At 42.3% G+C, this 27,364-nt stretch overlaps 1 protein-coding gene across 1 annotated transcript; it reads right to left on the reverse strand.

Moving 5' to 3' along the window:
• Positions 1-27,364, reverse strand: DGKE (diacylglycerol kinase epsilon). Its single transcript, XM_032591112.1, has 11 exons — positions 26,528-27,364; positions 16,291-16,450; positions 14,402-14,521; positions 12,476-12,619; positions 12,044-12,201; positions 11,661-11,712; positions 10,316-10,429; positions 9,240-9,311; positions 6,851-6,978; positions 6,047-6,158; positions 1-5,426 (listed from the first exon to the last, which is right to left on the reverse strand). The coding sequence occupies exons 1-11, from the start codon at positions 26,980-26,982 to the stop codon at positions 5,247-5,249; spliced, it is 1,695 nt and encodes a 564-aa protein (XP_032447003.1). The 5' UTR covers positions 26,983-27,364; the 3' UTR covers positions 1-5,246.

Here is a 27,364-nt window from a genome sequence, read left to right on the forward strand (position 1 = left end):
TGGAGTGCTGCACTTTAACTTTTATTAAAAAACAAGCAAAGGTTTTCCACGTATCAGTGCTTTAATTCACATTTCTCAGTAGGCATCGACCACAACACGGAGCAAACCCAACAAAAGCAATTCAGTAACACAGGGTGCTTAAGTGGTGTTCCTGGTGTGTGGCCCGGTGGGGGATGGGGGTGGGGGGGAGAAGTGCGAGGCAGCTGGCTGAGGAGGCGGAGCCACCCCAAGTGTCCACACCGTGGGCCAGGGAGCCAGTTCAGTCAGCTCACCTGCGAGCGATCAGGGCGAGGATCCAGGCTGCTCGAAACTCGTATAGAATAGAATTACAAATCAGAGCGCCCATTCATCCGTCGGGCTCCTTCAAGCAGCTCAAATTCGAGAGGAAAACTACCAGCAGGGCCCAGAACGAGAGAGGAGAGTGAGGGCAGCACACGTTCCGATGAGCCACCGTCCTCCGACTATACCCCGCCTGCCCTTCCTGCAGGTATGTTCTCACACACGGTGAGGTCCGCACATAGGACAGATGCCCTGTCGCCTGATTAGTGTGAGGGGAACAAGGATAGCAACCTAACTTCCCAGCTCTCCTTTTCAACCTTCCACATCAGTCACCAGAAAGCACCACAAGGTGGAAATTTCGTATGGTTTATCTTGCTCAGTGCGTTCTGCTTGGACACTTTCCTTTACTGGAGGGAGTTCAAGCCCCGGCAGACACCGAGGAAATACACCTGCATTTACAGCTTCTAGGTCTCTGACTTTCTTCAGACCTCTCTGCAGATGGCTAAGTGCAATCATTTATGTTTTGTGAGCTTCTGTTTGAGAGGGGGACATTTTTGGATTCTTTCTCCAGATCCTTGGAACGCACCTCCTTCATTCCTGCAAGCCTCAGGCACAGACTACAGTCGGGGCCGTGGGGGGGAAATGTGTATGTGTATTTACTAATTAAAATGAACTAAATACTCAGACCATTTCTATACTAACATTAGAAATGTGAGGAACAGAGGTTAAGCCAGTGCTTTACTATTCAAAAAAAAAAAAAGAAAATGCCTTTAAAACTTGTGAAATAGCCAGATGGTCATATTCCAAGCAGCAAGACCTTCAAAATATTTTTTGTCAAAAAACACGAGGTTTCTGAATATGTAAAAATCAGCAGAAAATTAACCAGGTGACAGAGTCATTCACTGAGTAGTGGCTTCCAAACCCTTTTAAGAAGTATGGAATCCTTTTTTTTTCAAAAAGAGGCAGAATTTTATTTACTGAAATCTTACCTTAAGCAGCATCCAGTGGGGGGGCTGCACCAAATGAAGGGAGAAAGCGGGAGCCCCTTGGGGGTCCATCCCACTGGCCCCTGAGCACCACCTGTCCTCTAAGACTCCCTAGATCATAGTTTCAAACCCGTTTCCATGGAAGAATTGGAGGCTACCGATTTTTAGGTAATAGCGTCCAGATAAATATATTAATTTGGATAGGATAGGACATGAACAAATCGTTCACAGCATTCCTTTAGGAGAGAGATTTGTGGGGGAAGAACGCAGTTAGCGGAGTGAAGGAAAAACAATTTTAAGAACATCTGATTCAATTTTCCTGCATGCTATCCATCCAGCAAAAGCCCTGGGTGAACGCATGAGGTACAGACCAGTCGCTTTAAAAATGTCAGCGCGCATCAGAAGCACTCGAGGTGCTTGTGAATAAAAGCACCAAGGGTCAGCAGGGAAAAGCCTCATGGGATTACGAAATGTCTACGTCCCATCAGAGACACTGATTCATGACGTCAGGGGCTGGCCTTCGGCATCAGAGCTCCCCAGGTGATTCGGACGGACGCTGCAGACAACTGGTAGATCACACTTTGATAAAGAGGAGAGAGGCCTTACAGGGAAGATGTGGGAAAGCTAGGGCATACTTTAAAAGCAAGCGCAAAACCACTTCTGTCTTGCTGCTGGGAACATGCCTTCATTCGGAGTGGGACAGAGTAACGACACTCTTTTCTTTTTAAGTTCCTAGATATATTTTTTTTTATAAATCGACCTACATTCCATTGTCCCAAATTAGGTAGAATTAAAAACAATTCTGAGTATAAAGTGCTGGTTCTTGCTTCAATGTTATCACCTCAAGGAAAAACCACACAAAACTATCACCTATTCTACTGACCTATTTGGCCAAATAAGTACAAATGATGTATTCGGATCCACATGAATCTGTAAATTATCATAACCTTTACAGTTTCCTAGTTAGTGCAAATTTAAAATTCCATAATATACAGTAAATACAATTTTACTTTACATTACAAATGCAAACTATTTTTCTTTTGACATGCTGGTAGTGTTCATTTTTACAACGCAAAAAGGACTTGACAATTTCTGAGCCACAGAATATTTTACAACTCGAAGTAGGCAAACATATTTCAAAAAGCAAATACGACACATTCTGACACACCCTAAAAAAATAAAAATAAATAATTTTGACTATAAAATTTTTATAAACAGTAGCTACATTAGGGGTTCCCAGCTAATTGCTGCAGAAAACCTAAAACCCATTTAAGGTCGTGTAACCTCACTATCAGACAACTTGTGTTTTAAAACACAAGTCAGTTTGATTTCTACGCAACATAAAAAGCACTGAGAAATTATCACCATCTACTTATGGGGTCCATAAGAGCTGCCAGGTGTTCAGTGTTTAAGCCACGAAGTTGAAGGGGTTAGGAATGTAGGAGGACAGTAAAGGGGGAGAGGAATCTGAAAACAGACATGGAGCTAGGCTTCGCTTTATGTATTTCTTCCTGAGAACACAGAATTTGTTTTCGTGTTTAGTCAAGACAATTTAAAATGGAACAGGAAAATATTACGGCAAATGATTTTTTGTAAAGTATAGAATCACTGGTCATGTCAACAACCGCGACTCTTAAATATACTTAGAATATACTTGCAACATGAGTCTTGTAAACTATCCTTTTGAAAACAAGACCAGTGCCTGTACATTTATTTGAAATGCCGGACAAATGTGCCTCAAAAGTAAACGGACTTTGCTAAAATAAGATGTGTGATGACATGGTATTCAAAAATAAGTTTCCTAAATGAATCTGAATGACTGAGACTAAGGTAACGGAAAAGCTTCATGAAGGGTCAGCAGGGAAAAGTCTCATGGGATTATGAAAACTGAAAAAAACAATTTGTTTAAATAAACAAGGGTGTTGTATATAAACCTGTTCTAGATCCGATGTAACATTATGGTTATTACCAAAGCTTTCTAGCTATATGATGATTTGAATTCTGGCATCCCAAACTATTTACTTTGATTCTACAATTAGCACTGTGGAATTATAGTAAGATAAATCGTAGCCTAGATTTATAAAATGGGATACCTGTAACAGTGTCGACCATGAGTTAAGGAATAAAATTCGTTATACTCAAAACATGATCGGTCCATAAAAGAAAACCTACAAAACTCTGCCACCAATAGCGACAGGTTCCCTACCATGAAAGGTGTATGAAAAGGTGAAAACAGATCCGCTCGCAAAATCTGTCAATACTAGAATTTACCATCTCCTGTTGAGATGTGGAAGAGGTTAACTGAAGCAGAATCAGAGTATTTTATATAATGCACTGACTACTGTATCACTACTAAGTTTTTCCTTTAAAACATGGCTTTGGCCTCAAGGTGAATGAAATTTAAGTTTAATGGCAATTCACGGATGGTAGATTCATAATAGATCCTTATAGGAAGGTAATGGTGTTTTGGGGGATACAGTCTCGTCTTTCAGAGATTAACGGCATGAAAGACCACCAAGCCCGCAAATGGGCCATCTGTTAGGAAAACACCAGGCTGGTGGCCCAAGGGTGTGCCTCACTGGCCTGAGGGATCAGGCGGGTTCACACCAGGAGAGTGCCATCTACTGGGGAACCATGAGACCAGCCCTTCAATCAGTTTCTGGCAATTGAGAGTCAAATAAAACAATGAAACAAAACTTTCAGTTACGTAAAGGTAGTTTGCCAGTGCTTTCATTCTCCCTCTTTTTAAAAAATATTGAGCAATGTTTCCGAAGAATGAGAATATCTGGATGATATTCCAGGAAAATTAAGTTATGGGTTTTACTTCTTTAGTCAATAGGCTACATTTCTGATTGTGACTAGCTGAATTTATGTGACGAATTTAACGTATTAAATAAAGCCATATATTGTAAACACTAAACACAAGTATACCACAATGAAGAAAATAAATAAATAACAAAAATCTCTCTCTCATTTTAAAATAAATACGATATAAACATTTTAGCACAGGATCCTGTTTCCCCAAGGGGAATTTCTGTACTTTGGATATAAAAGACTACTGTACTTCAAATACTACAAGACCACTGAACTTTTAGAAGTTACTAATCATTATCAAACTTCTTTTGAGCAACTAATAGGACAAATACATTTTCTGTAGTACTTTTTTTCAATTGTTGATACTGTCTCTTACTCAGGAGAAACTGGTTAACAGTCTAGCTTGGAAACTTTCAATCCGAAGTGCTCTGAATGTTAATTGTTACCTATTCAACTGGGTGGCCGTCTTCTGGCTCCACAGGGTCATAAATGAGATGCTGAATTTCAGCTCAACGTGGTCATTAACAGGGTTAACCAAGCAACATCTGGGGGTCTCAATCTGCTCCTAAAAGTTATATAAAAAATTTAAGTAATGTCTTCCTTTAACACTTCCCCTTTTTAGGTTTCCTGGAAACAGATCCGTATGGATCCACACAGTGCTAGGCTGAGAAGTCTTCGGGGACCAGCCGCGGCGGAAGGCCCCGCACTAACCCTGGGGGTAGGACACCAGTCATCTCCGTTCAAAAAAGCAAGTTAACTTTTCAAATGTTAGGATGGTGTCACAACATTAAGAATTAAGATGGCAATGATTCTTCCACCTACATCTTGTCCATCAAATGTGTGTTCAAGAATAAGGAAGGAGACTGTGGACCTCAGAGCGAGTCCTGCTCTCACACATCAAGCCATGACAAACATCTCACCTGCAAGTCATTAGCCCTCTGGGACTTTGTAAAGTTAGTACTATATGACGGGACCATTTTGCTGAAAAAAGAACAGGCATCTGTAAACAACTGGCAATTTGGCTGTTTTTGGAATGCTATTTACACAGATGTATACCCATTCTACTACTGGTGAAATTAAGACCAAACAGCTGATAGAGAATTTTACTCCTGGACAAATACGTATCTACTTGTTTGGGAGAATTCTAAACTTTCATTCCTCATCCATCTACTCGGTTTCCTTTATGTCCTCTTGATCTGAAGTACTGGAGATATCATCGTCCGTCTGTTCTCCAGAGAAATACAACATCAGTGCGTGCGTCTTGTGAGTTATGGTGACAGTGCAGGGGCCCTGGGCCCACGGCTCCCCATCTACCTGCATTGGCATCATCGAGCACTTCAAAATCAACTGGTATTAGGGAACAGATAATTAGAAACAAGTAAGTCCCCAGAAGCTCAGAAAGGTCTTCCTTAGTAATATCATCCACAGTCCCTTAACTTTTCTAGGGACAATTATGAGCATTTCCTTCTTAGAAAATTAATCTGAATATATCTTTATCATCAGTCGTTTAAGGGATTCTTTTCCACTGAACACTTTGTTTCTTCCCCATCATATCGAAGCCTTTGGTGGAGGCTGAGTGACAGTGTGGGTGTAAGCCACTGTTTATTTATTTACTTTTTAGAAAAAAAATCTTAATTTATTTATTTATTTAGAGAGAGATAGAGTGCATAGTGCACGAGCAGGGAAGGAAGAGAGAGAGAGAGAGAGAGAGAGAGAGAGAGAGAGAGAGAGAGAATCTGAAGCAGGCTCCCTGCATTGCCAGTGCAGAGCTTGAGGTGGGGCTCAATCCCATGAACCCTGAGCTCATGGCCTGAGCCAAAATCAAGAGTCAGATGCTTAACTGACTGAGCCCCCCGGGTGCCCCTGTGCACCACTGTTTCTGGAAAGCTATAGTGTGTATTTCTTTCGCTATGGATCAGTGGCTTAGAAATGGGACTCAATGAAATACAGAGCAATATATCACTTACCCGCACCGTATGTGCTTGACCTATTCGAAAAGGGTTTGCCAGTTTCACCTGAATCTGAGCACAGTGGAAAGACCCATACACTCCAACGACCTCTAGCAAACCGTCATCATGCCTACAGTTGGAAAAAGGACACGTGGATTGTGTGATGCAATGAAGTAAGATCAGTCACGTTAAGACAAATACTTTTTCGCAGCGGTGGACAATCAACTTATTATTTAATAAGATATTCATATTAATGACATATACAAAAATAGAAATTTGAAAAAATATTAGTCTATAAACAACAGAGTGCCTAAAAAAATTTTTTTTTAAGTTTATTTCAAGAGAGAGAGAAAGCACAAGTCAGGGAGGGGCAGAGAGAGAGAGGGAGAGAGAAAGAACCCCAAGCAGGCTCTGCACTGTCAGTGCGGGGCCCAACGCAGGTCTTGAACCCACGAACCACAAGATCATGACCTGAGCTGAAGTCGGATGCTTAATCAACTGAGCCACTCAGGCACCCCAGATTGCTTTTTTTTTTTTTAATGTTTATTTTGAGAGAGAGAGAGAGAGAGAGAGAGAGAGAGAGAGAGAGAGAGAGAACGCGCATGCATGTGAGCCGGGGAGGGGCAGAGAGCAAGTGAGAGAGAATCCCAAGCTGACAGTGCAGAGCTGGGCGTGGGGCTCGATCTCATGAACCCATGACACCATAACCTGAGTTGAGATCAAGAGCTGGACGCCTAAGTGACTGAGCCACCCAGGCGCCCCCAAAACAGACTGCTTTAAAGAAAACAGTGTCATAAAAAACCCAATCATAAATGTACATACCTGGCTAGAGGGTAAGTCTCATCTCCCATCCCTTCCCACAGTCTGCAGCCACCGCCCCAGTAGCCGATGTTCAGAACTATAATACCTTCCAAATTGGGCAGTTCTACTCGCTCACCATCCAGTTCTAGCTTTAAAGAAACACAAGTAGTGAATTACTACAGGGCATACTATTTCTGCACACTTCCACCAAGGGTTCACCTCCATCCGCACACATACAGGATGTGACAGACACACGTGTAGAGAAGACTATTTCCTACCCGCTCCCCCCCACCCCCCGCCCCAGGAATCAGCCTTTGCCATCTGTTCAGTGGTTATTACATTAATTATAACAACTTCATTTTTTTTAAACTAAGGTAAAATGACACAGTTTTTGTTAATCTCATCTTTTTCAGGCCTTACCCAATTTGCTGTTTCAGTGGCACCCGACACCCTTTCCTGAACTACTCCCTCCCTTCACTTCTGGGAGTCAGACCCTCCTCCTCTGGGTGTTCCTCCTCGGTCACTGCTGAGTTCCACCTCCCGCCTCTAGCTATGTTCTAGGCTCCTCTCTCTTCTCGGGCCGCAGACTCCGGAGGAAAAAGCCAGTGCCATGTCGTTAACTGCCATCTCAGCGCTGACAGCTCTTGCTGGTCCAGGACAGCGAACCGGGCCAGATCTGTGGATCCTACTGCCCATAAAATGGTTCCAACCAGTGGTGGCACCTGCAACTGCTGGGCGCAAGACTGGGTTAACGCAAAGCATCTTCCCTGTGGCCCCTACTGTCTACCTCCCAGGAAAGAGCACCCCCGTGGGCCTCAGGTGCCTGGGCCGGAAACCTGGGGTCATCTTTGATTTCCTCGCCTTTACCCTCTACTTTCAAGCACCTCCCCTCTCCGTCACTCCGGACAGTCCCAAGTCCAGCACACCCTCACCTCTGCCCTGCAGGTGCCTACCTGGCCCGTCTCTCCTCATCTTCATTGCTCTCAGAGCAGGAAATTGAGCACTTAGGGAATGCAAATATGTCATCCTGACTGCAGCCCTTCTGCGCTTGACTGGAGCTCAGGATGAAATCCAAGTTCTTTCATGGGCCAGTACGGCCCCTCTGAGATTTGGCCTCTGCTCCTGCTCTGTCCCTCCTGCGAGCTATCCTCCAGCTGGAGCTCCCTCGAATACACCATGTTCTCTCTCACCTCTGGGCCTCTGCACATATGCTTCTTAGTGGAGAACAATTTCCACCTCCTTTTTCACTCAGCTATCTCTTATTTAATGTTCAGATTCCAGCTCATCACTTCTTTCAGAAAGACGTGTTACAGTCACTTTCCCTAGACAGTCTCTCCAGCCCCTGGGTTATGTACTACCCTTATTTATTCTTGTAAGATTTCCTGATCATGTCACCTGTCACACTATCCTGCAGTGTGCTTTAAATGTTTTCTTTCCCTCTACACTGTAAACTCAGTGAGAGCAAGGGATTTATCACTGGATCCCCAGTACCTAGACAGTGCCTGGCATTGTGTAGGTGGCTTCACAAATAACTTCTGTATAAATAAAATATCACACAAAACAATAAAGCGTTAGCATGTTTGCCCATTCCGCCAAGGTTATCAAAGCCCAGGATGAAGCAAATGTAATAAAGGGCAAGGAACTTTTTTTATGGCAAATCTTGCCATTCCTCCTGCGCTGTGGCCGCAAAGCGTGTGAGCTCAGCGTTAGCCTAATTGCCCGGCATACGTATCATCAGGCCCCTCATGCTCCCTGCTCACTTTTCTCTCTTCCTAAGCTCTTGCCCTCTTATTCTTTTCACTAGTTTTTATGTTTCTCTGTATTAATGTGTTTGTTGGTGCTGTTAACCATTACAGATTCTTTCTGGAAGCAAGCAAGGAATATATACAAGATTTTGCCGTATCATGACATCAGGGATACTGTAGCGACAAGCACTCATTAATATTTTGTTTTTCCTGCTCCTACATCTCGAATTTGCTTTGTATAGAAGAGAGACACATCACAATTGTCATATAAACTTTGCATTTAAACTTCCTCTGAGAGTCCATGATGAGTAGGGTACTACGTGAAGACTGCTTCACATTTGTCATTAAGTGTGAATGGAAAGCTGCTCAGTATCAGTTCAACAGACCAGAGGGAGATAAACCTGGGTTCAAATCCTGGTTATGTCTGCCTTTGGGCAAATTACTTAATTTCAGTTTTCTCTTCTGCATAATGGCAACAGAGTAGTGCCTGACTTGTAGGATTGTGGTGACAACGCAGTGGGATAATGTGTATGAAGCACTTAGTAAAGCGCCTGGCCCACAACAAATATTCCATGTATGTTAGCAAAATATGTTAACAGAAAATTCAGCATTTTTCTTAAAAAAAGGTTATAATCCAGAGACCACCTAAAACTTTAAAAGCTTACCTCAACTTTTTTATTCAAATCTTTACATTCTTGTACCAAACAGTCTTTGGTTCCATAGAACAAGTAAACAGCCTAGGAGAAATGGACAGAAAATGGGATATTAAAGCAACCTAACAAGCTCGTAAGCAAGATAAGACACTGAACCAACGATCCCTGACGTGATCATCGAGCCTTGCTTGCTTACAGTGGACTAGGTTCTCCTGGGGAAAAAGGACGTGTTACTTCTGAGCTGAAGTAGCCCATTTTTCAGTAGCATGTGCCTAAATGGTGCTTTCTCCCAGTTTATCCAAAAAGCTACATTTTATAAAGAAATACTGTATCAAAATTAGAAAACTCCACCTTTTCCTAGTACTTAAGATCACTTAATGAAAGGAACAGAGACACATCTAAAGGACACTTATAATCACTTCCGAAAATAGAAAGGTTGATGGAAGCTCTGAGATGTTAATTACTAATCGTACAAACGGCAACACTTGCGGCCTTAGTAATTATATTAGTAAGAGGTAACTATTTGTAAATGTGAACTACTTGTAAAACTGAAACCAGGAGCAAAACCGCTTCGCATTAAATTTTTACATCCTGTTGCTCAATCACCAAAAGCCATTAAAAAAAAAAAAAATTCCAAAGTGAAACTTGCACCAAAGGAATCACTTGTACTAGGAGTCAGAGTGGTGAGCGTAGGTAAAAGCCGTGGCAAACGAACTGCTCCCTCTCTTCCTTCATCTGCATTTCGGAGCTTTCTGAAGCCAAAGGAATCTATGTTTTTCCCGTTCATGACTTCACCAAAAGTTTATCCTGCCTGCCTAAAATTCTTTCCAATGTTTGTTGCCATTTAAGTAAGATAGGCTATCGTGAATTTCACTTAGTTGCTGCTGGAGCAGAATGTGCTGTGGAACATTCTCCAAATTGTAAGAAGTTTGTCACAGCCACAAAATACTTCAATAACAAAACAGAGCAGGTGAACGTTTCCGTAAGTAAGTTCTATCTGAATCTACTTGGAAGAGGGCTAGATATAATTGAACTATTTTTACTGTACCTTCAGTGATAAGCAGGAAATGTTATTTTATCCAACACACCTTATTAAGAATTCTGCTAGAAAACAGAGATGGTGCCTTCTCGCGATGAGCATGAAAATTGAGAGCCATGAGAGCATCAGGTCCAACAGAAAAATAGTTGTTCATTGTGAATTCCTGTGAAAAGGGGGAAGAATGAACAACTGCAATATGCTTCAGTCTAAGCCTGTTACATATTTGTAATCTGTTAAATCTCAGTCTTTATGTCCTTTATCAAAATTTAATGCTTTCTGTATTTACATTTCACTTAGAGCTGATGCTACCTATCCAGTGAAGTTTCCAGAAATAAAGCTTCGGTTCAAAGGCCGATGACAATCCACATAAATTTCACTTTGCTTTTCTGAGTAATGTGCTGCACCTCAGACCTTATCATCTAGAATGGCTCTACTTTGCACCCAGGTTTCTCCTGTATGCCCATTACACCTGCTTTTCACTTTCACTGCAACCCCCAGGGTCTCAGTTTCTATCCGTGTCAAGCCAGGATGTTGGTCCTTGCTTAATTTATTTCCCAGCCCAGCATGAGTGCCTCAGTCTCCATCCTCAGCTCTGTCTTGTTCCTGAGCACTAACTAAGCCTGCATTTCCAACCCCCTTCCAATGTGCCACAGCCTCAAGGCTGGTATGCCCCCAATCTAACTCCTTTTCCTCTTACTCAAACCTGAAACTCTTTCTCTTTGTATCCTGGTTACGGTCATTCCCACACATCCAGCCGCAACAACTAGAAATCTGGCATAACGTGTATTTTCTCTCTTGCTCTACTACCAAGCTGCCAAGGGTCGATCACTTCCACCTTTACAATGTCTTTTGCTGTCTTCCTGCTAAAAGTCCCCGTATTTTGCCCTCGTGCAACTTTCAAGGCTATTTTCACTCCACCCCCAGAGTATCTTTTAGAAAACACAGAGCTGATTCTGCAGTATTTGCTAACCATGATTTGCGTCCCCAGGATCTATTTCCTCTGCCTGGAAACTCTTTTGTTCCTTTCTCTGTCCATCTAAATTGCGTTTACCTTTTAAGGACCACCTCACCCATCTCTTCCCCCGAAACCTCTCCAGCCCGATCTGCCAGGGAGGCGCTACCTGCACTCACAACGTGTTTTCCCCCACAGCCCTCTTTACAGGCCAACTGGGGGCTGAGCACGTGGGTTTCTCTTCTGCTCCATAACCGGCCCCCAGAGGGAATAAGCACCGCGTCTCTGTATCCCACCGCTGCACCTCACGTGTACAAAGCAAAACTGCTTTCCAGAAATGGGCACTAACTTGCACTCGTGATGAATTTGAAAAATCCACTATAAAATGACGGACTAGTTAAGAGTGCTGAAATCATGTGCAACTGAGGCCCAGAAAACATACCTTGGGTTTTCTTAAGTTGTAGTATCCTTTATTTGTTACTTGAACTTTCCATCTAAAATACAGAAGTTAAAAAAAAAAGGCAATTATTATCAAATTAACTGCCACTTAACTTTGCAGTCCTGCAGATAAAGTACTTTTATTAAAATAGCATTTGAAAAAATAAGCACACCTAAGTGACTACACAAATTTTGAGATGAGTGCTCTACCTAATGTGACTTCAGTCCTCATATAACAGAATAAAACCCCAGCATCGTGGATGAGTACAATTAACACAGTCTTTTACATTTAAGTTACATTTTGTAACTACTTCAAGTCTTCATTTTTAGACCAAACAATATTACCAAAGCTCCAGAAATCTACCTTTTGGAGGAAGTAAAACTCACCTATCTAGTTTAATTCCATCTGCTTCCATCACATTTCTTAAGACCTGAGCGACGGGGATCTCTCCCGCGTACCCTGTGCCCCAGCCCAAGGTATTGGACAGATCGTTGCCTGTTCCCAGAGGCAGGACTGCGACTTGCGGAATGTACTTTTCTTGTCCCTAGAAAACGGAAGACGTGTGTTGGGAGTTTTCTCTTCAGGTGATATGTGGGATAATGTTATTTGGTAAAACTTATAGACCAAAGCAAGAGAGACACAAATATAACAGCTGTATGTTGTTTTGCTGAAGGTTATAGGAACTGCTTAATCATAATGTTCAAAATTGGCAATGTCTTCTAATATTTATCTGCGTAATAAAAAATGTAACCGTAATACTGTATCCGTTATCTCGGAACTGCTTCTGCGAAGGGCACGCAGGTCTTAAAGGTTGATACCTTAATCTTCATTTCGTCGACTGCGTCCAGGACCCAGCCCACCGTGCCGTCCCCTCCACAAACAAGCACACGGGCCGAGTGACAGGGAAGGAGAGTGCAAAGCTGCAGGGCTTTCACAGGGGGGGTTTTAGTTACATCAAAAACCTAGAAGTGAAAGAAAAAGAAAACTTATTTGTATCCAACACTATCCTCCATCTGTGAGGATGACGTCCCCCCAGATAAGTATGGATGCGGTTAGAGAACAACGCGGGCTATGAAGTGCCTAGCGATGCGCCAGACTGCTGATACTGCGGCTCGTCCGGACGCTGGCCCTACTCACAAGTAAGCCTCGTTCTACTGACCAGGAAGTTGAGGCGCAGGGAGGTTAAATAACTTGCCTGTGAGTCCCCCAATACTTAAGTGTTGACATACACCTTCAGTCCTATAGTCTATCCATTACACGACACTGCCTCCTTCCTGTTCACGTGAAACCAGAATGTGCTAAGTTCACCCTTAGCACATTACTTCATATTTTATAGTGGATTTTTCAAATCCATCACTAGTGCAAGTTAGTGCACATTTCTGGAAAGTAATTTTGCAACATACATACAATGATGTAAAGATGCAAGGACCCTTGATACCTCTAATTCTGTAAATGATCTAGGAAAACATTTCAAAAAATGAAAACGCCTGTTTATAAAGGTATTCAGTGTGGCATTATTTATGGTTGTATAATTATGAGACAAACTCAATCTCCAACAGCAGGAGCCTGGATAAACAGGATATACCCATTCAATTAGTTATCTTCATCATTTCAGGTGTAATTATGAAGACTACATCACACCAGAGACAAATACTCTTTAAGTACTGAAAACAACACAAATTTTAAATCTAGAGTATTGTTACTGTGATGTTAATATGCAGACGCACAGACAATGCATGCAAAGAACACGGACAAATGAAAACAACCGATGTATTCGTGTGGGGAAACTGAAGGTGATTTTCTTTCCTTTTTTATTACTTTTATAATTTCCTTAAGTATCTATTGTTGAAAGGGAAAAATACAAACGGGAAGGAAAAAAAATATTGCGTTTCTGATTGTCGCAGGAGTTGTTTATAAATGTTTTTCAAAGTAGAAGCAGCCAGCACGTAAACTCAATGCTGCCATCCTTTTATTCTTCTTGTTTAAACTGAGGCACAATTTATATATATGGAAATGCGCTTTTAAAGTGCACAATTAAATGGCTTTTAGTCAGTTTACGGAGCTGTGCAACCACCACAATCCAGTCTAGAGCGTTTTCACTGCTCCGAGAGGGTCCCTCAGTGTCTGGGTGCACTCACTCCCATTCTGCAGCCCTGGCCTCACTCCTCTGTTTCTGTACATCTGCCTGTTGTGGACAGGTCACATAAAAGGGACATACCCCGAGGGTCCTTGCACCTGGCTTCCTTCACTTAGCATGGTTCTGAGGTTCGTTCATGGTTGCACGTATGCGTCGTACCTCGTCCCTTCCTATCACTGCGTGATACTCCCTTGTGTGGGTACACATTTGGTTCTATCAACTTACTGGCGAATGGACAGTTAGGTTGTTTCCACCTTTTGGCTATTATGAATATCGCTGCTATGAACATTTGCATAAAAGTCTCTGCGGGACATATGCTTTCACTTCCCTTGGGCAGACTGCTAGAAATGGGATTGGTAGGTGGTAGGGTAAATTTATATTTAACTTTTTAAGAAATTGCTTCACTTTTCTAAAGTGGCTGCACCATTTTATGTCCCCACCATGAGAGTACCTCTTTCTCTATATATTTGGATGGCTTGATACTTTTATAATTCTTTCCTAAAATCAAGTGATGACTGGTTTGAAGCATTAACCACCATTACAACTTAAGGAAAATGAAAAGCTAAGCATGAGATTAATACAGAAGGAAAGTTTTCTCTTTAGTTACCTGGACTGGGTTTAGGAGGATCCTAAATTCTCCCAGCAGCCCTTCTCCCATGTTAGTTCCACTACGAGAGTTGGCCAGGATTATTAATGGGGTCCACTGCTTTCCAAGCTTAGAGGCTAGCTAAAAAAATTAATGCGAGTGAAAAGGGTTTAATATCTCAAAGATGGTGAGCAATAAATTTTTTTTTTTAAAAAATGTTTATTATTGTCGAGAGAGAGAGACGAGCGCGAGCAGGGAAGGGGCAGAGAGAGAAGGAGACACAGAATCTGAAGCTGACACAGCAGAGCCGGACGCAAGGCCCAAACTCAGGAACTGTGTGTGAGATCATGACCTGAGCCGAAGTCAGATGCTCAACCAACTGAGCCACCCAGGCGCTCCAGCAATTAATTTTTCATTTCTTGGTAGCAATAGTGCTGTAAATACGCTGGGAAAAAAACAACTATCACACTACAATGAATACACAAATCAAAGAATTCTAAGAATGGAAAGGGAACTTATAGATGAATAATTTAACTCGCGCTTCATGTATTGTTAGAAAGTTTTGACTTAAATTGAGTTAAAAATCTGTGTTTCAATAACTTTCATTCATCATTCTAATTTTGCTTCCTAAGGCAACCAGAAATAATGTTATTTGTTCTTCCATATAACTGTTGTGCTCAAACACCTGAAGCATTGTATCCTTCTTCAGTTTCGTCTCCTGGGCAATCCATTTTACATCCTTTCAACTGTTCACAGCATGGACACAGGGTTTCTCTGCTCTCTTACCTTGACTGTCCTTCTCTGGATATATTCTAATGTATTTTAGTTTGTACGCCTTTTTTTGTTTTTAATTTAAAAAACATTTTAAATGGTATACTCAATTAGGTTCAAGAATCCAGATTTATAGAAAGCCCAAAGTCAAATGAAATTCGTATTTCTCTAACCTAACCCTTTCTCTCCTCTCCCTTCTCCTTGTGGATGTGAACAAAGATGATGTTCTACAGTTTTACTTAGTGATTCTCACCCCTTATGATCTTAGATTGAAATCAGACACATTAAGGCACTGTATGTACGTTTAAAAAATATGTACCATAACATTAAACATAATATTTAAAAATTTTTAAATGCCTTTTCCTTTGGCAGGACTACTGTCAAAGATGACATTTAAAATATAAAACCCTAAAATAAAATAAAATAAAATAAAATAAAATAAAATAAAATAAAATAAAATAAAATCCTAACTTGGAAAAGACACAAAACTGAATTTCAAGATAAAATAGTTCAACTATTTTGGCATATTCAAGTAGGAAATAAATGCAAATTTTTACAGTTATCCCTTAAGAACCACATAAAGACTGAAAGATACATTTAGATCAGTTTCTACACACATACATGCTGCGAAGTGTTGACAGCTTTAAAGTTCAAATTATTTGTCGGAGCATCTAATGCTCTAAATAACATAAAGTTCTGAATAGAAAAATTCTGTTAGAACAATGTGTGAGCAAAATCCCTGTTTTCTTTTCACTGATAATGATAAAGAATTTCCAATCTGGCTGTTTATCAGAATTGTCTGAGGACCTTAAAGAAAAATACAGATTCCTGGGACCTACCCTCGGCCTCCTAATCAAACCTGGTGATGGAGGTGGAGTCAGGAATCTGCATTTTTAAAAAGCTCCCCAAGTGATGCAGGTGCAGGCAGGGATTTAGAAACCAGTAATATAACATTTCCAATTTCCCTTTAGATGTGAAAGGACTCAAGGGCCGAACTTGGTGGCACAGCTCTAAACACTGGGCAGGGCTCTGCAGCCCACGGTAACGATTCTTCCCTCAAGGCCACCATTAAGTGTCACACAGGGACTCGGGCAGCTTTGTGAAAATCAATTACATAAGGAAAAATGAACTCGGCTTACCACCGCATAATCTGTTTTTTTGTCTTTACGCATCTGATTAATAGAGGTCAAGTAACTTGGTGGAATGATGAGATTTTTGAATTCTCCAAAATCACACTTTTCGTTCTTTAAACTATTTTTCATGCACTCATCATGTACCGTTTTCTGACACCAAATGCACCTGAGGGAAGGAAGAAACAAAGACAATAATTAATCTTAAACCATAATTTCACTGATGTGCAAACTGATCCTTTAGTAATCTTACCACTATTGGGCATAAAATCTAGCAAAGAAAAGATCTATAACTATCTGCACAGTGAAAATGAGCAATAAAGTTTGAAAATACTTGGCAGTTTAATAGCGTTTTTTAGAACTTAAAAAAAAAATGTTACTTTGAAAGAGAGCTCACTTGCCCACATGGGAGCAGGGGAGGGGCAGAGAAACAGGGAGGGAGAGAATCCCAAGCAGGCTCCATGCTCAGCGCAGGGCTGGACGCAGGGTTCGATCTCCTGACCCTGGGATCATGACCTGTGTTGCAATCAAGAGTTGGATACTCAACTGACTCAGCCACTCAGGAGCCTCTATAACTGTATTTTTATTTTTTAGAAAGTGAGAGAGAGTGGGGATGGGGAGAGGGAGAGAGAGAGAGAACGAGCAGGGGAGGGGTGAGGAAGAGGGAGAGAGAGAATCTTAAGCAGGCTCCATGCTCAGTGAAGCACCTGATGCAGAGCTCGATCTCATGACCCCGGGATCATGACCTGAGCTGAAATCAAGGGTCAGACACTCAGGTGCCCCTAACTGTGATTTCTATTTTTTTTAATTAAAAAAAAAATTTTTTTAACGTTTTATTTATTTTTGAGACAGAGAGAGACAGAGCATGAACGGGGGAGGGGCAGAGAGAGGGGGAGACACAGAATGGAAGCAGGCTCCAGGCTCTGAGCCATCAGCCCAGAGCCCGAGGCGGGGCTCGAACTCACAGACCGCGAGATCGTGACCTGAGCTGAAGTCGGACGCTCAATCGACTGAGCCACCCAGGCGCCCCTTTAACTGTGATTTTTAAAGTGTGGTCTAGGGACACCCGGGTGGCTCAGTCAGCTGAGCATCCGACTTCGGCTCAGGTCATGATCTCGCCGTTTGTGAGTTCCAGCCCCACATGGGGCTCTACGAGTGTAGAGCTAGCTTCAGATCCTCTGTCCCTCTCTGTGATCGCGCTTTCAAAAATAAATAAAAAACGTTAAAAGAAAAATAAAGTGTGGTCTGGAGCCCCTCAAGATCCTTGCAGGGCGACTCTGAGATTAAAATCATTTTAATATTAATACCAAGATGTTATTTCATCTTCCTTCTCTCAAGTGTGTACAGACCCAGTGCAGCAGCCGACAGGAGGATCTAGGTGGCCTCTAAACCAAAGAAATGTACCAAAAAGGTAGAATAATGTCACTCTTCTCACTAAATTTTCATAAAAATATTTTATCACTTTAAAAATGAGTATTTAAGCAATTTCCCAGTTTTAATTTATAACATGGTAAATGCCAGTAGACATATCCACATAAACAAGAGTGGGTCTAGAACAATGGTTCTGTATCTTAATTATTTGTGCTTTGGTTGAAATAATGTTTGTGAGGCCTAAAGTCCTTGCTGCTTAATTAAATGCCCCACTGGCTTGGGTCTTTGTGTTCCTCGGGGTCCAGTCTGTCCAGTTTGAAAACCTCGTAATTTATGACCATCTGAAAATATTTCAGTAGATATAGCCAAACAGTGCATTTCTTGTTGGCAGTTAATACAAAACCAATCTCTATGTTTGTACTTGAAATATAGACAGAAGATATGTACATTCAGATTCGCCTCTCTGGATATGAGCGTGAAACAAGCAGAGAATAGTGCTGGTGAAGGTCCCAGGTTTCTATTATTAATCTGCTAAGACTTTAATCCAGTCACAGATAAGGCAGGCAGAGCTGAGTGTACAGACAAAAGCAGGCCGGCAGAAAATAAATGAATTAAAAAAAAAGAGACAGAATAAAAGTCTTTTGCCCAAGGTCAACCCTTTTGGATTTCTATTTTAAGGTTGTTTTTTCCGGTGGATGTTCAGATTTCTCAACTGATTACTGCTATTTACTCAGGAGTCTTATTTACCCCTGAAAGAAGTGTTACCTGCATGGTCCGTTAGACAGAAAACTGTAAAGTAACTTGCATATGTTTAGTGAATAGTTCCTTTCAGACTAAGCTTGAGACCACACCATTAACTTTACAACAAGGGACTGTAATTGAGAATAGTCTGAAAGGGTGCCCCTGAATTATTTCACACTGGTTTCCTCTGGGAAGAAAAGTAGGATGAGAGGGCTGAGAAGAATATCTGCTTTTTATCCTATGTCCTTCTGTATTGCTGTACTGCTTGAGTCTCTAAAAACCAGAATACATTCGTCAACTACCTACATACATTTTTAAAAATACATTTTCAATAAGATAATATCAGCATATACTTGAGAATTTAGAAAATACAAAGAGACATTAAATAAAAATCATCCAAAGACAATAAATCTTAACTTTTTGCTGTACTTTTCAGGGTTGTTTTTTTTTTTTTAACATTTATTTATTTTTGAGAGACAGAGAGAGATAGAGCATAAGCAGGGGAGGATCAGAGAGAGAGGGAGACAGAGAATCGGAAATAGGCTCCAGGCTCCGAGCTGTTGGCACAGAGCCCGACGCGGGGCTCGAACTCACGGGCCATGAGATCATGATCTGAGCCGAAGTCGGATGCTCAACCAACTGAGCAACCCGGGCACCCCTGTATTTCTCAGTTTTACTGTGCATAGATGTGTTTCTCATTATGATATATGTACATCTGGACAGTACTTTTCTTTCCATGTTATCATGAACGTTGTCCTATGCCATTAAACATTTAAAAAAATATAGTTTGTAAAGAATGTATAGTACCATACCATATGGATATATAATTTAACATTAAAAAAATAAGACATTTATTATTTTTTAATTTTTAAAGTTTTACTTTTTTATTTTGAGAGAGAGAGACAGGGAGAGAGAGAAAGAGTGGGAGCAGGGGAGGGGCAGAGAGACAGGGGGAGAGAGAGAGAATTCCAAGCAGGCTCCGCACTGTCAGTGTGGAGCCCGATGGGGCTCGATCCCATGAACTGGGAGATCATGACCTGAGATGAAATCAAGAGTCAGACGCTTAACTGACTGAGCCAGCCAAGTGCCCCTAAAAATAAGACATTTAAATAGCTTATTTTTCTAAGTATAAACAACATGAAGAACCATAAACATAAATGAGATTATTTCCCTTGAATTCTAAAAACCAAGTTACTGACTCAAAGGGCATGCATTTTCCTAAGACTGTTTTCTTTTTAATATTTTTTTTTGAGTACAGTTGACACATAACACGGAGATTAGTTTCACAGTAACCAGTATGTGGTCCATCTGTCCAGTGTGCTTGTTACCAGTTCATCGAGACGTCTATCATGTCTAACACTTGCTAATCCTGCACATTAGTATTTTAAATTTTTTCCTTGATAGAAAACACATTTTTTTTTGTTTTAATTTGAAGGCTTTTGATCACTAGGTGACGCTGAATATTTTTTGTCTTCTTCTGTGAATGGATTCATGTCCTATAGTCACCTTTTACTAGGTTTTAATAATTGCATGCACTTTTGATTTATGTAGGGTATTAACCTCTTTCCTGTCATATTTATTGCAAACTTCTTTCGGTTTCTTTTAAATTTACTTTTTAACGTACTTAAGTTTATTTTTTGATAGCTCCCTATTTCCCTTTGGGGTTTACTTAAATGCTTTTAAGCTCTGAAGTCCTTCACTATTTGCAAATTCCCACCCATTCAGTTTTCACACCCATGTCTTTAGTGCTTCTTCTGGGGCTACAGGCTCCACTGAAAATCTCCTGAAAGGGTCAGGGTTTCTTGGAATCTTATCCATCTGTGAACTAAGAGCCCTTGCTTTAACCCATTTGGAGTTTATTGTGGCAGATAGTGTGGTTTGAAGACCTCACTTTCCCCCCCAGAGAATACCTGTCCTAGCACCATTCGTAAAACAATCTTTTCTATCCCCACTGACTCGGGACACCTTTATCATTTACTGCATTCTCATACATTTCAGAAAAGATTCTTTTAGCTAAAATGATGGCTATTATCAGCCTTTGTTCTTTAAAGGTAAAGCCAAAATGCTTACTAGTTATTCAACATTATACTTTTCCTTACAAATACTATATTCAAAATTGAGAATTGTCTCTATGTGTTTTGTAATTAGTGTTTAACCTGCTCTAGATTTCAAACCTGATGGGAAAACAAGACATTACTAATATAATGTCTTGATATTTTAGTTGCAGCGATCATGTCACTGACTCATTGCTTATGTTTTTGACATTTTAGACCTACACAGAAGTCAAAAGAATAGCAAAGTGAATATCCTTAAATCAACCCTTCACTCTGATTCTTGATATTTTTTCCCACATTTGCTTTATCTCTTTGTGTAAACTCACATATAGCTAAATCGTTTGAAAGTATTACAGACATTATGAGATTTTATCTTTCAATATTTCAACAAGATTTCCAAAAAACAAGGATAGTCTCCTTGCTTTTTAAAATGTTTTGTGTTAGAATTTTTTTTTTTACAGTAAACAGATAAACGGTAAACCACCTACATTCCAGCATTAATATCTTCCTATAGTTGCTTTGTTACATTTCTATCCATCCATCAATCCACCTAATTTTTGGTGTATTTCAAGTAGAATGCAGATATCAGGATACTTCCTAAATAGTTCAGCAAGCAAGCCTATCTTTATCTAGAGTTCATCATTTATTTATGGGATTTTTCTTTTGATGTAAAATTTACAATTAAATATACAAATCTGTACATTTGCTGAATTTTGACAAATGAACATTTTCCTATAACTAAAACCTTTATCAAGACAGAACATCACCCTATGTGCCATTTTTATGCAGGTGTATGATAGCTTTATTTAAATTTCTTTTTTTCAACGTTTTTTTAATTTATTTTTGGGACAGAGAGAGACAGAGCATGAACGGGGGAGGGGCAGAGAGAGAGGGAGACACAGAATCGGAAACAGGCTCCAGGCTCTGAGCCATCAGCCCAGAGCCTGACGCGGGGCTCGAACTCACGGACTGCGAGATCGTGACCTAGCTGAAGTCGGACGCTTAACCGACCGCGCCACCCAGGCGCCCCAAGATAGCTTTATTTAAAAAAAATTTTTAATGTAGATTTATTTTGAGGGAGAGGGAGAGAGAGAATGAGTGGGAAAGGGGCAGAGGGAGGGAGGGAGAGAGAATCCCTAGCTGGCTCTGCATTGACAGCAGAGCCTGATGTGGGGGTCGAACCCTCAAACTGTGAGATGATGACCTGAGCTGAAATCAAGAATCGGACGCTTAACTGACTGAGCCACCCAGGTGCCCCTGACTGCTTTATTTTTTAAAGAAGAAGCTTCACAGGGGAAAAAAGAAACTACAGGCAACACTTCTTAGAATTTTTTGTTAAGTTACCTGTTCACGATAGCTCTCTTCTTTAGTATGCTAGAGGAGGTGGCAGAACTATACACGAGGTTGAGATGTTCATTTATTTATTTATTTTTTAAGTTTTTAAATGTTTATTTTTGAGAGAGAGAGCACGCGAGTGAGCTGGGGAGGGGCAGACAAAGAGAGGGAGACCCAGAATCCGACGCAAGCTCCAGGCTCCGAGCTGTCAGCACAGAGCCTGACGCGGGGCTCAAACCCACGGACCATGAGATCATGACCTGAGCTGAAGTTGGACGTTCAACCAACGGAGCCGCCCAGGTGCCTCGGGGTGTTCATTTATGATATTCACACCATAACGGGGGTTGGCCAACTATAAATACGTCTGCCACCTGATGTTGTGAATAAAGTTTTATTGTAGTACAGCTACACCCAGTCATTTATGTGTTGTCTAGGGCTGGTTTTGTACCATGACAGACAGTGAGTTAAGTAGTTATGACAGACCATATGGTCTGCAAAGCCTAAAATACTTAGTTATGGCTTTTCATAGAAAGGTTGTCCACCTCTACTCTAGAAAATGATCTGGGAGGGGCGCCTGGGCGGCTCAGTTGGTTGAGCGTCCGACTTCGGCTCAGGTCACGATCTCGCAGTCCGCGAGTTCGAGCCCTGCGTCGGGCTCTGGGCTGATGGCTCAGAGCCTGGAGCCTGCTTCCGATTCTGTGTCTCCCTCTCTCTCTGCCCCTCCCCTGTTCATGCTCTGTCTCTCTCTGTCTCAAAAATAAATAAAAACGTTAAAAAAAAAAATTAAAAAAAAAGAAAATGATCTGGGATCTTTCATCATTTCAGATAATTAAAGAAATGAATAAATACATACCGACAGAACACAGAAACAGTTTAAGATCAAAGTCAAGACTAAAGTGGCCAACGTAATCACCTGCTAAAAGTCAGAAGCTTTGTTTCATTAATCAGTGTGTGTAAGGGGCATAGGATGTAAGGAAGAAAAGCTTTGCAAGCTTTTCTTACATAGGATGTAACGAAGAAAGCTTTGTTTCATTAATCAGTGTGTGTAAGAGGATAGGATGTAAGGAAGAAAAGGCCTTACAAATAAAAAAGCACCTTAAGGGGGCGCCTGGGTGGCTCAGTTGGTTGGGCGTCCAACTTCGGCTCAGGTCATGATCTCGAGGTCTGAGAATTCGAGCCCCGTGCCGGGCTCTGCGCTGACAGCTCGGAGCCTGGAGCCTGCTTCAGATTCTGTGTCTCCCTCTCTCTCTGCCCCTCCCCCACTCATGCTCTGTCTCTCTCTTTCTCTCTCTCTGTCAAAAATAAATAAACATAAAAAATAAAAAAAAACACCTTAAGTTTTCTTAACAAGAGATGGATTACTATAAGGAGCAAAGGTTTATTTAACAAATATAATGAATACTTATAACACAATTCCCTATTTTAGTCAGGTGACAGTTAAGAAAAAAAGGAAGGATAGGGAAGGAGTGATACGATACTAGGTGCAGAGACACATTATAGTGGTTGGGGAAATATACACGAAGAGAAAAAAACCTACAGGGAAAGTAGAATCTGGCACAGCGCCTGAAACAAAATACATAGATGCTCACCGTGTGAAAACTGAATCAAGACTGAATGAGTATAAATTAAAGGGCCTCTGTCACTTATTCGGCAGAGCTGAACTGGCCCGCAAGCTTCAAAATCAGTTATTACCTGGGTCTTTATAGTTCCCTTAAGACTCATACTTCCGTAGTGATACAGACATGGTAGAAGCCCTCACCAGGGCTGGGTAAAATCCAGAGGGACGGTCTGGCTTGTGTTTAAAGTTCTAATAGATAGTTTATTTTCCTGAAATATCTCATTCCTATGGAAGGTCAGAGCATTCAGTAACCCTGCATAATGCTATTGCTAAAATACAGGAGAACACTGCAGAACACGCACAACTTCAGGGCGCCATGCTCTTTTCTCCTGGGAGTAACAAGCATTTCCTAAATTACACAGAAACAATCCCCACCTGTGGTGAGGGGCTCTAGCAAGCTGAGGACAGACTGTTGAGTATCTGGTAAGAACTCGTGAGAAAAAGATGTATCATCACATTCACTGTGTACAAAGGGGAGGACACAACATTAAGGACAGAGGCTGACGTTGTAAAAGGTACATACAACTTTAGAATTACCTGCAGGGCCTGCCAGAGCAAAGACTGCTCGTCTCCAGCCTAAGTTTCTGATTCAGGGGGTCGGAGGTGGGAGTAGGGTCACGAAGAAAATAGAAGATGCTTAACTGAATTTCAACTTCAGATAAACAACGAATGATTCGGGGGGGATATAAGCTGGCCGCAATATTGCAAATGTTTTTGTCTTGTTTGCTAAATCTGGCAACACTAGGATTTGCATTTCTAACAAGTTTCCAAATGATGCTAATACTGCTGGTTTGGGGAACCTACTTTGAGAACCACTGAGATATCAGATATTATGTCATCATCAAAAAGGAAAACTCTGGGCCTGGGGGTGAGTAGATCAGGCAAGGGTTCCTGGAGGAAAGGACACAAGACAAGTCTCTAAGGATGCCTAAAAGCTAGCCAGGGGAGGAAAGCCTTGAGAAAGAGAAGGGAAATATGAAAAAGCCAGTGTTGCTGGTGCTTAAAGTTTAACGCAGGTGGTGGCAGGTAAAAACTGGAAGGGCAGGCAGGGTCCAGAGAGGACATCAGCCCCTGGGCACCATGTTAAGCACCTGAAGGTTATACTGAAAGACCATCAGGGTAAGTGACCAGGAGCAACTGAAGGGGTAGGGGTTTAATTAAGCAGAGGAGGGACTGGGTCAGATATGCTTTTTTTTTTTTTTTTTTTTTTTTTTTGGTGCAAATGCAATTTTTAAAAAAGTGCTCATTTATTTTTGAAAGAGAGAGCGAGAGAGAGTGGCAGAGAGGTAGGTAGAGGCTCCGGAGCAGGCTCTGCACTGACAGCAGAGAGCCCAATGAGAGGCTCAAACTCACCAACTGTGAGATTGTGACCTGAATTGAAGTCTGACACTTAATCAACTGAGCCACCCAGGCACCCCACTTTTTTTTTTTTTAATTTTTTTTTTCAACGTTTATTTACTTTTGGGACAGAGACAGACAGAGCATGAACGGGGGAGGGGCAGAGAGAGAGGGAGACACAGAATCGGAAACAGGCTCCAGGCTCTGAGCCATCAGCCCAGAGCCCGACGCGGGGCTCGAACTCACGGACCGCGAGATCGTGACCTGGCTGAAGTCGGACGCTTAACCGACTGCGCCACCCAGGCGCCCCCCCACTTTTTTTTTTAATGTTTATTTTGAGAGAGAGAGAGAGAGAGAGAGAGAGAGAATGAGTGGGGGAGGGGCAGAGAGTGAGGGAGAGAGAGGGAAAGAGAGAATGCCAAGCAGGCTTCCACCCTTAGCGCAGAGCCAGATGTGGGGCCTGATCCCATGACCGTGAGATCATGACCTGAGCTGAAATCAAGAGCTAGACACTTAACTGAGTCACCCAGTCGCCCCAGATAGTCATTTCTAAGAAAAATCATTTGGGTGGAAGATCAGAGCACTATTATTCATTAAGGAGTATCTGAAGTGCAGTTCAAATATTTATGGAGGCCATTTTTATCTAATTCTACACAGACACCAAGAAGGGAAGGAAATAATATGCGTCATGTCTTCTTTCCAACTAATCCCAGCTTTTGAAGACTAAAGCTTAACTATAGAGAGAGCTATTAAATTTATTTAAAGACACTGGTAACCTAGCTCTCATTGATGCCAAAAGTACATCTAAATTCGGAAGACAAATTAAAAAAAAAGATTTTGAAGTAAAAGAAAAAAATAAAGACGGAAATAAATAAAAAAGTAACTTTCTATCTAGTGTCAGCTTTCTCTTTTAGGTCTTAAACATGTTTAGGGCCCTTTCTACTTGTCAGAAATAAAACTCAGGACAATGGAGATGTCCAGACTTAAGGCTGAGACAAGGCTAAGTGTTAGTATTCCTAACACTATTCCTAACACTGACTAAAATTCGCTCCACTGCAAAATGAGTTAAAGCAGATGATCTGCGGGAGCAGCATCTCCTTTTATTATGAATCTCTAATACCAGCAAAGAGCATCTTCACCTATTTTCAGAGAATATTTAAGAATGTTCATGTGTTGTCTAATGTGTGCCTATTTAGAAGCCATCAAAATATTCTTGGCTTAATCCAAGACTGTCTAAGATGCTACCAGTCCTAAGAAGGCCATGTGGCGAAAGGAGAATCCTTTAAGTTTTGTCTTTCATCACAGCACCAATATCTACATTTGAAAAAGATAATTAAAGCGCTGCCATGGAGTGATGCTTGTTTTCACTGTCCGTTCATAAAAGGATGCTGAGGAGAATCAGTTTTGTGAGTCTAAGGAAAAGTCAGTTTGTCCACACTTCGTTTTTTCTCACTTAAAATGGAAATAATCCATAGTAACAAAAGCGAAAACGTAACATGGTGGCTATGAAGTATGCAGTACTTAGAGGCCTCTGGATCAAAGTTCAGTGCCAAGTTTTATTACCCAAAAGGGCAGGCTGGCTGAGGAGCGGAGGCTAGATGTATCATCTAGGCAAATGATACTGCAAAGCTGCCCTGCTTGTCCAATACCCGGGATGTTTATTAGCTTGGTTCCTTGAAGTGGGCAGTTGAGGCCATTTGCAGAGATCAAGGTAGGTCTCTAGCGCACTCTGCGAGATCCCGACTCCTACCCCGCATCCTGGGACAACGTGTACCTATAAAGGCCGTACCTGTAATCGCAGAGCTTGGGTTGGCTGCCGCACTGCTGCTTGCAAACCACGCAGCAACTGCACAGGGGCACGTTGCCCCGGATCCAGTGGTGGGGCATGGCGTCCAGGGCCCTGCCGTCACTCTTAAGCATGATCTCCTTGCACGGGAAGCGCTTGTCGGCCTTCTTCAGGCAGCCCTCGTCCACGCGCAGCCCGCAGCAGTCGCAGAAGGCGCCCAGCAGAATGTGCTGCGTGCACACGCAGCAGTAGGTGGGCTGGCTGAACAGGTCCGTGTCGCGCCACCCGTGCTTGCTCTTGCGGAAGATGTCCCGGCGGTGCAGCTGGCGGCGGGACCGCTGGAGGCTGCACCAGAAGGTGATGAACACGGGCAGCAGCACCGAGCACAGCGTCCACAGGATCAGGTGCCCGTCGGCAAACAGGCCCTCGTAGGGCGCCGGCCGCTTCTCCCCTTCCATCTTGTCTAAGGCCGATTTCTAACTGGGAGACAAACAGGCGGGGTCCGCCCGGGGCTCGCGGTCCCCGCTAGCCCGCCCTCCGCCTTTCAGGGGACACCGAGGGCGCCTTCTGCCCGGGTGGTCCCACGGTCTCCAAGGGGGAGCACGCACCGCTTCTTCCCCGCCGCGACCCGGGAGCCTCCCGCCGAGCCGCGCCGAGGGGGCGGCGCCCAGCGCTGTCACGCTCCTCCCCGCGCCCGGCACGGGGTCGCCCACAGGAAAAACGGATAGGCTGCCCTCCGCGGGGACGCGGCCGCGGAGCTGGGTGCCCGGGTCTCTGGGCGCGGTGGCGCACGTGGGTCGCGCGGCGCCGCCAGCGTTCGTGACCGTTAGTTCGCGGCCC

This window comes from Lynx canadensis, chromosome E1, assembly GCF_007474595.2.
Source record: "Lynx canadensis isolate LIC74 chromosome E1, mLynCan4.pri.v2, whole genome shotgun sequence".
Taxonomy (NCBI): domain Eukaryota; kingdom Metazoa; phylum Chordata; class Mammalia; order Carnivora; family Felidae; genus Lynx; species Lynx canadensis.